At 46.9% G+C, this 9,946-nt stretch overlaps 1 protein-coding gene across 1 annotated transcript in view; it reads right to left on the bottom strand.

Moving 5' to 3' along the window:
• Positions 1-1,100: 1,100 nt before the first annotated feature.
• MARCHF3 (membrane associated ring-CH-type finger 3) overlaps positions 1,101-9,946 on the bottom strand; it is a 136,441-nt gene continuing 127,595 nt past the window's right edge. Inside the window, exons 4-5 of the mRNA XM_014859534.3 lie at positions 8,458-8,667; positions 1,101-2,051 (exon numbers count right to left, since the gene is read on the bottom strand). Of these exons, the coding sequence (XP_014715020.1) occupies positions 1,893-2,051; positions 8,458-8,667 (369 nt within the window). The 3' untranslated portion in view covers positions 1,101-1,892. The remainder of the gene's footprint in view (positions 2,052-8,457; positions 8,668-9,946) is intronic.

Genomic DNA, 9,946 nt, shown 5'->3' with positions numbered 1-9,946 from the left:
ACCAAGCCTGGGTGGACATCATTTATCAACTATATTACAGGGCTGCAATTTGCAAGCTACCAAGTTGGACTCTTGGCTCTGGAAATTTAATGTGTGACAGCTGCATGAAGCCAGTGGTATCCAGCATTTTAAAAAGGTCAATTAAGAAACGGTTGATGGTGGTGCGGCTAATGACAGCACAGAGGGGTGACAGGACCGAGTAAACAGAAGGGCTGAGATGTATATTACTGGAATTGAAGTGTCGAAGTGAAGCGTGGTGGGGAGGAAATCTATTGTCACAAGCCATAAAGCACGTCTGAGTTTTGCAGCGGAGAGCAGTACAGCTGTTTCCCTCCCCAGGCAGTGTGGGGAGCTGTCCGTGAACGGAGGGCTCTGCAGACAAAGGCAACACCTGCATCAGCTTGATCAATCTGCAGACAAAAATCGTTACCCTCCTCACTGCCTGTTCCTCTCTCCCACCTGGGGAGCATAAGGCAGCCGCTGGAGTGATATTTGGAATGTGGGTCATGTTCTAGAAATCCATATTTTAAGCACTCCCCAAAGCTGGGCTCCGCCTTCTCCTCCCCGCGTGTGGGTGGAGGGGTGGACAGTGGGAGGCTGAGCGCCAACCCAAGCAAGTGCTTTCCTCAGACGACACATCTGCTCCCTGGCTTCAGTGAACACGCAAACGCAGGGTGCGTTTTAGACCCTTTACACTGCGATGGATAAAAAAGGGACATGAAGCCCTTAGCAAAAGTCTATTTTAGCCTGTGACGGAATTGGCTCATGGCTGGGGGAAGGCACTGTGTGGGGCTCTTTTTTTTGAAAATCAGACAAAGGGGTCTTAGGCTGCTAGGACAGGGTTTTTTGCCACATCTACCTGTCAAGCTAGAAATTCAATAGAGCAATGGAATTGCTAATTGATATGCAAAACAGGTCTGGAGTTCCTAGAAATGTGTACTGATCCTCCAATTCATTGTGAATGCAGAATTAAGATGGGTCCTCAATGAGATGGGAGCAAGAACACCAACCCTTTTTGCTTTCCCCCCCTTTTTTTTTAAATCTACTTTGGGAAACTTCACAGGTTTTATGATTAAAAAAAAGGATTGCAATCAGTGGGGTTTGTCTTTCACACACTGGATATTTATTATTAGAAAATAGCTTCTATCAGCTGTCAGTACCAAACAGGTTGAAAGGAGCGTGCTTCTCACCGTAATTTTTTTTTTTTCTCCTTAATGAAATTTAAATAAACAGCTCACTGTGGGGAGAGCTGCCACGCCTTTTGTTTTTTTCTCCTTTAAAAACTGAATAGTTAAATGAAGTTTAGTACAAAACATCCTCCAAATATGACTTGTTCTGCAGTTGTTATGCTGTCCCCTTGAGTAAGAGACATAAAAGAGATGAAAAAGACCACTCAGGCTATCAAATACCCCAAAGAATGTACAGTAGGAACCAGAAAACAAATAAACTAACCCAAACACAACCCATCCAAACCAAGAAACCAGTTTTAACATTGGCTTTTCAATTTTGATTATCATCTAAGTTTAATATATATATATATATATATATTTGAAATAGTAATAAAAAAGGAAGAATTGAATTGCATCCTTAGCAGGACAACCTTCCTCATAGGTTAAAGAGGTGTTCAGAAAATTCCATACAGTATCTGCTAAATAAACATGTTTGGCAGCTTAGCAAATATCATATGATTGCAGCATCCATGATCTGAAGTCAAACAGCATTTGCTTCCTTCTGGCGGAGCTCGTTGTGCGGGACGGTGTGCTAACGCGGCTCTGGATGTTCTCAGAGCCACAGGCTTAAGGAAGGGTTTGGGGTGGCTCAGTCCATGGCCCCAGTGCAGAAACTTCCAAACCCCAAACAACGAGTCAACCAACCAACCAATCACACGAATATCAAACAATTGTCTCCTTTGAGTTCCTCTTGGCAGAATGGAGGCCCAGCAAGGACTGCTGGTTGGAAGGGACGTTGACAGACTTTGGAATGAGGAGAATCACCCTCTGATTGGTCCGACGCCATTCGTTGTACAATCGACAGTGGTACCTAAATGACACCTGGGATTAGGAGAGGAAAAATAAGGGAAGGTTTCAGATAAGCAGAAGCTGATAATCAATCCAAGAAACAAATATGTCATTTAAAACAGCTCCAAACAGCTGGCAGCAGTAAGGTGGGGGGAGAACCCTGGGCAAAGCTGCTCTAGCAAGCAGCTGAGTGTTGGGAGATTGGGCACCAAGTCGAGAGCCCTGCGTGTGGACCGGGGGAAGGGAGCCCCTGTGGCTTCCTTCATTCCTCCTCATATTGGGTAAAATCAGGGTATGAGTGGAAATGAGGCTCCTTCTGAGTTTGCATTTATTTTCATGGGAGTGATGTTTGGGCCCCAAAGTTGTGAAGAAGGTTGGCTGAAGGCGGAGGGCAGAGTGGGTTCAGTGCCAGCCCTTGTCCAGCTGTGGGACCTGTGCAATGTGCTTTCTGGTCCCCGTGGTTCCTCTCTATTAAATGAGAGGGATGCTAGGCCTTCATGCACCTCTTGCAGGCTGGATGCTCTACAACTCAAAGGACCCCATTTACAATGACTATGATAGGAAGGGTACTCTTGATACTGTGCTGTGGACAACCTGTACAACTGTACTTGGTGGCCTCGACGAGTGATCCCCAATTGCCTCCAGCTCCAGCATTCTATGGTTTCCAGGGGGGAAGCTTCAGCATGGGCACCAACTCCCCTGATAAGTTCTTCTTGAACCTCAGGCTGGGTTAGGTGCAACTTACAAGGGCACCTGCAGCGCCCTGTGCCTACCTCAGCATAGCATCAAGTGTCCTGTATATCAGCGTCCTTGTTTCTCTCTCCCTCTGCACTAGAAGCTTCGAGAGCAGGGCTTGTGTCATATTCATCTTTGCATGCCCAGAACCTATCCCAGGGTCTGGCACTTAGGAAGTTGCTCAGAAGTTTGCTGAGTGAATGGATGAGTGAATAAGTATCCTACACTTTCTGATTGCAACTCTGCTTCAGACGGAGGCCTCTCTTACATAATATACAACAGTAAACCTATTGTCAATTGAGACATAACTGTGCCCCAAAAGTGCTTGCTTCTCATGTAAATACACTGGAATGAGACACTTACATCTGTGGTTTGTTTTGGAGAAGGCTGTCATAAAGCATTGATGGGCTGCCCTGGAAATTCAAAGAGTCTGTACTTTTGAAGATGTACAAACTGCCTTTAAAAATGGGGTAGGTTCCAGTTTGAGTGCATCCAGGAGACTAGGTAAGTGCTGGGAGGGAAGGTGCCCATGAGCTTAGGGTGACAAATTATCCAGTTAAGGGCTGTTTAACCATCTGGGGTGAGTGGGGTGTGTTGATCCCAGTACAAGGTCCACGGTGGTCAGAGAGTAGGCTGTCCAGGGATTTGGGCTCAGTGTTTCTAGAAATGGAGAAGAGTGTAGGCCCTTGATCAGAAAGGGCTTGTTAGTCTTCAGGGCCAGATCATAAAATTCAAGGCTGCTCACTCAAATTTCTGAGGCTAGAAAGCAGATGCCAAGGGCTGAGTGCCAGAGAGATCTGGGTATGAAAATACAAGCTTTTAAACTCACGCAGATGTGCTTTTCTCCAAAAGGCCCTGAACACGCTGAAGTGGATCAGGGTTATTTTCTTTCCCTTTTTTTTTAAGCTTTATTCTCTTATATCTATTCTGTCCTGCTGCTGCTTGGTGCTACTCATGAATGTAAGAGCAGCAGGTTGGAGAGCCTGCTGTTCAGGGCCGAGGGTAGGAAGAGGTAGAACATAGACAATTACTAATGAAGAGCTCTGTCAGTACAAGAAGTCTGGAATCTGGAAATACTACAGAAAAGCTGGATTGCAAATCGAGGGGCCCTTCACCCACGACGTTAAAGAGCTGTCATGCTCAGCGTCAGTAAGCAGAGAGGTAGCTGTGGGCGCATGGAGGCAGCACTTTCTTCCACAGCGAAGGGAGCAGCCCACGAGTGCTGGGGCCAGGCACATGGGGCTGAATCCCCATCCTCCACTCAGTGGCTCTGGGACTCTGGAGGGGTTGTCTCTAAGCTTCAGTTTCCTCGTTTGCAAAATGAATAATGATGTCTGAGATAATGCATAAAAAGCACTTAGCACAGTGCCTCACACACACACACACACACACACACACACACACGTTAGTGTTCTTGGCCTGAAATTTTTGATGTGTTAAATATGGGAAAGGAGGTGATAATTTTGTGACACTCCTCCTAAGATACCAGAAACTGGGGGGTGGTGGGGAGGATGGGGGAGGTTGGGCTATTTCTCTTGCTGTCAGTGTGGCTCTGGGCCAGGACAGGCTGCACCCCCTGGGAGCTTGTTAGAAAATCAGAATTTTGGGCTCCACCCAGACCTAAGGAATCAGAGCCTGCATTTTAACAAGATCCCCAGGTGATTTTCACATAGATCCAGGCCCAAGAAGCCTTGCTTCAAGGAACACAGGGGGTCAATGACTTGGCCAGAAAACACAAAAATCAGCTCACTTGTTCAGACAAATAAATGAGATCTTATTATGCATTAATCTATCTTAATTGCTATTACCCACTACAGTCTGCAGGCAAATTCAATCAATATGAAGAAAGTATCATATGAAGATGACTCCTTATCAGGGAAAAGAAAGGAAGTTGGGCAGAAGGCAGAAGGGACCACGGTTTGGAAGTGGCCTGGGTTAATGCTAGGAGCTGGGAGCTCCAAGTCACTCCCTCTCCGCCACAGGACAGAAGAGAAAAAAAGGAGGTTTGATTTAGAGAAATAAAGAGGCAGTGAGAAAAAATAGACAACATAAACCAAAAAGAAGCTATAGCAATAGTAACGTTGGGAACTTCATTTAGCTATTTCCTAAATTTCCAAGGTTTTAAGGAGAGGAGGAATAAAGAGCACAAGGCCACTATTTTAAAATTACTATTCCTTCTGGGATGGATTTCTTGAAGTGTATTCATTTATTCATCCAAGGATATTTATTAACCTCCTATCATGGGCAAGGTCTATACAGAGTTGTGGTGACATGGGTGGCACAAGGAGGGCTAGAATATATTAGCATTCTCTTCTCCCCATCAGAGAGGTGGCAGGCTGTGGCCCAAGGTTTGCTGTAAAGTCAAGGCAGGCTTTGGGAAATCTTCTCATTATGTAATTTTATTCTGCCCTTCCTCTCTGGAGGTTATGGTGCTACCCAAGCATATTGATGGGGCCGGGGCTTTGTGAGTTGCCTTCCCTGAAATGGGCCCAGCTCTCTGATCCCTGATTGCACCAGGGAAGAGAAGAGGACTGTGTGGGCGTAAATCAACCCAGAGAAATGCCCTGCACGGGATCACACTGGACACCCTCAGGCTGCCCGGGTGTGTCTAAACCAGCCCACAGTGGACCTCGAGGACAGTGTTCTCTTGGAGGTTTCTCCCCTTGATAATGAGAATTTACATGATTAAGCCATGGGACTGGGAGTCAGCTGGAGGAACCGGATCGTTCATGCATTTTGTTCTGTGATTTAACCCAAGTTCTGTGCTGGGTACTGGTTGCAGTGACACAGTGAAAGGAAGGACTTCCTGTGGGTCACTGCCCTGTGGCCTCCATTCTTGCACCTCTGAACTGGGACTAAAACGAATTCCACTGTGGACAGTCTCTTAATGCGTGGGGTGGACTCAGTTCTCCTCTAGCTCTCTTGGTGCCTGTGGGTGGACTTCAAATGGTTTGTGACATGAACAGTGATGTTTCTGGGGCACCTCTCCCCTGAGCTCACAGAGTGGAGTTGGCTGAGGCCTTGGCTTCCTGGTTCTTAGATGCTTGAGTTTTCGCATAGCAGGTTCCAGAAGGCAGAACTCCCAAGTTTGTGTCAAGACGGGGCCTCATGGCCACGTGAGCTGGCAAGGAACTCCAAAGGCACTCTCAGGTGTGCAGCGTGGGTGCGTGTCCCTCTTCACAGCGCCCAGCAAGGCCCTTCCAAAAAGGCTCGTCTGAGGAGCCAGGCTGGGACTGACACCGTGTTTGTTTATCTAAGACATTTTCACAGCATATTCTCCTTAAGCTTGACAGCTTGTTTACAGTGGGTTTCTGCTGGAGGGCAGTTTCCAAGTGCTGTCAGCTTCTGAATTATGGCTCTTGCCAGGGCCGCTCAGCACAGCATTTATCTGGGAAGGCGTTAGTCTAGATTCGGTTACCTATTGCTGAGCTGACACCGTTGCAGCACGTTCTTCACACCAGTCAAAGGGGACAAATGCCTTTCTTTCTCTCTAGCTGCTTTGCATTTTATAGAGGGCAGTGGGGGAGAGGGGGCGGTGGGAGCTGGAGGAGCAGGGAAGCCATCATTACAAAACTCGAAAAATTGGTGCCTCTGCTGGGTGCTCTGATATATGTTACTGATGTTATCTCACCTAATCCTCACAACAGCCCATTGACCCAGGGGTTATCAATCACTTTTAATAAAAAGGAAGGATGATCAGAGAGGTTAAGTACCCTGTTTGAAGTTACACAGCTATTAGGATGCTAAATCTTGAGTTTGAACACAGGGCCTTTAGATTCTAAATGCACGTGCTTTTCCCTATGCAGCACGGCCTCTTGGAACATTTCCAGAGTGAAGTATATTCTCCCTCTCCTGGAAGAGCCGACTCCACGTACCTTTCCCACCCAGACCTTCCTTTCACCTGAAATGGAGATGAAACAGGGTGACATCCATTCTTCTCTAGGTAATCTTTTTCTTTCTTTTTTTCCTTTCTTTTTTCTGCTCCCCCTCCTCATTCCCTTTTATTTCTTTCTTGTTAGGTAAGTGTTTGCTTTACAAAGCAGGTTTTCAGAAAGGCCTTGAAATGATTTGAAAGCCCAGTATTTAGGTCTACATCTTCATCTTAGGAACTCTCTAAGAAAAATCACAGCCTAGTAAACTCTAAACATGGTAAAAACGTCACTGGATTATTTTCCAAAGTACTTTCCTGTGTACTTTGTCACCTCAATCTCCTAGCACCCGGGGAAGTTGGCAAGATGGGTTTTACTATCACCCCCACTTCACAGATGAGGACACTGAGGGTCAGAGAAGTACAATGACTCTCCCAAGGTGGCGCACTCGACAGGGAGTTAGACAGTGCTACGGAGGCCACTTAATGTCTTATTTCGAACCCTCTTCTCATCACAGTGTCCTTGTGACTTCGGAGTCAGTTTCACTGCTTGACTCCCAAGGAATCAGGACACATTTTGGAAGCTTAGACTTTTAAAGGAGGCAATAATAGTTTTGCTTGGGGGCTTCATTAGGCTGGGAACAAATGCCTAAATGAACTAGAAAACTCGGATAAAGTCTGCAGCATCAGAACACTCCCTATTTACCAAGGCTCGAGTCATGTCCCCGTTACTGAGACTGAAGTATCTCCCCCATTTACCGTCTGAACGCTCTCACCCGCGGGGAGGGACAGAGCTGGGAGAGCCGCGCCATGAAGGAGCCGGAAATGAGCAGAGGGTTGTGCTCAGGGTCGTAGGAATGGCAGCTGGTGGGACGGGGTGTGGAGGACAGCGGAAGGGAGGAGTTGTGAGTGCTAGAGGCTGCCCCATGTTGACCCTGAGTTATGGGATATGGGAATGTACACTTGAGACAGGAAACACATATTGAGTAACAATGGAACGTGCTCAGATTAGAAGCCAGCAGGCACGGGAGAGTAACACCAGGAAGCAGGGGGCCTGCTTTCTGAAACTATTCTGGAAGATAGTGACGTTCTTCCCTGCAGGTCCCAAACCTGCACAGAGAGAGGGACCACGTGGTGCACTTCTGGGTGCTGCCAACGGGTGCCCGAGCCATCAACTTACTTCACGAGTTAAAAGGATGAAAAAACAGAGATGTTTAAAAATCCTTTCTCGTGTGCAGCAGGAATACTTATTGTGAAATGGTTTTTCTTTGGTGGCGGCCTCTTAGCTAGATAAATGAGTGTTTTTATGGGCAGTAGAGTCAATATCCCAACGCACAGAATAATCATCACGCAAAGTGCAGCTCCACGTCCAACAAAGACTTTAGGCTGTGTCAGGATGTCAGGAGAAAAGAACCAGCAGGAGGATTCATGATCTGTGCAGACAGCAGCGGCCAAGTGCATCATTCATAATACACCACAATCCCAGCAAAAGTGAGGAACATAAACAAGAGAAAGCAAACCCCATGCCTCCTAAGAGAGGGAGTCCTAGACTCCTGGAGGAGAGAAATGTCTGGGGGGAGTGTGTCTTTGACTGATGGGCTTTCAGGAGTGGGGTTTTCCTGGACTTGATCTGCTCTTCCCAGCAGTGCACACACATGTACACACGCACGGACACTCACATGCAGTAATAAACCAAACCACACGCTCTCGCCAGCATTTGAAGGTCTGTCTTCTACGGGGCAGGTGAGATGTGCTACAGACAAGAGGGAAGGCTGTGCCAGCTGTGGGGCTGCCAGCTCCAGCTGGCCTGAACCCCGGGCCACCGGCCATACTTACTAGTGTCCAAAAGAGGTAAATAGTGAAGAGTGCGACAGTAAGTGCAATCAGTCCGACGGCTTCGAGCCGACTACTAAAGTGCAGGTGGTCCACGGCGCCCCGCAGGCAGAGCCAGCCCGAGATGGTGGCCAGGGGAGTTATGAACAAGAAGCACACCATGTCTCCAAACAGAGTCCGCTTCTCATGCTGGGGGCCTGGGTTTCTGAGCCACTGCCAGGGAAAGGGAGACAGAGAAAAACAAGGAAAAGGTTAAATACCAGTGTGGAGTGGAGACACTACTCTGAAGGTGACTTTGTCTTCAGAATCTGGGGAAAGGTACTTCTGACTGGTTCTGAAATCACAAGGAAGCATTAGGGGCTCATTCCCATGTCCCCGCCCCTGAATAACAGTGATTATGACAATAACATAATATCACAATAGCAATTATGATAATAATAAATAATAATATTAAAAGTGTCCTTGCTGTAGATAGCTTGCTATTTCTGAAAATAATTCAGTGGTGACTATTATGAATCACAATGATCACATGTGAAAGGTAGAGAGGATGTTATCTTTGGAAGGTAACAGTTGAGGTGCAAGAAGTTCTGTCATGTGGCCAAAGCCTTCCAGGGTCTTGCCTCTGGAAATATGTGCAGGAAAGGGTTAACTCAGTAGGCTTGGGTTGCTCAAATCCTGCAGGTTCCCAAGAAACAGCAGGTTTCAAGACTGGCTCCTAAGAGATGAGTTCTGAGTCCTTGTAATATTCTGCCCGATAACTGAGTTTTTGTGTGGTCACAAGGTCACATGGTACCAGTGTGATCAAAGAGTTTATGCCAAAATGTGATTTCAGCTGATCACCTGTTTTTGCCCTGGGGGGTTGGAGTCTGAGTAGCTGGGGTCAGTCATGCAGGTGCTGCATACCTTGTGACTGACCCCAATAAACAATTTGGACACCAAAGCACAGAGAGCTTTCCTGGTTGATAACACTTTGCACGTGTTGTCACAAATTGCTGCTGGAAAAATTAAGCACATCTGTGCATCATCACTGGGAGGGGACACCTGGTAGCTTGTGCCTGGTTTCTCCTGGACTTTGCCCATGCACCTTTTCCCTGTGCTGATTTTCACCTGTGTCCTTTTGCAGTAATAAATTGTAACCATGAGTATAAGAGCTTTCGTGTGTCCTTCTAGTCAATCACTGAGGTTGAGGGTCTTGAAGATGCCCCCACATAGAATGAGACACACCTGACTCCATGAACTCAGTAATGACTCCACCCTCATGTTTTAGGACCCTGAACCTCCTACTTAGGACCCTCCTACTTAGGACCCTCTCTGACATCTTAATTGTGCTACCATCTTGACTGGGCCAACCCCAAAAAGGATGGGGAAAACTTCGTGCTTGTTGAAAGACTAGAGGAGAGGAAACAGGGTTGTTGTCCTCCCACTTGGAGAATTGCTGAATGCCTGCTTAAATGTTTTCCATAATCCATTCTAGGAAAAGTCATGCTTACGT

Source organism: Equus asinus, chromosome 9 (genome assembly GCF_041296235.1).
Source record: "Equus asinus isolate D_3611 breed Donkey chromosome 9, EquAss-T2T_v2, whole genome shotgun sequence".
In the NCBI taxonomy this organism is placed as follows: Eukaryota; Metazoa; Chordata; class Mammalia; order Perissodactyla; family Equidae; genus Equus; species Equus asinus.
This window is presented reverse-complemented; position numbering and strand designations above follow the sequence as displayed.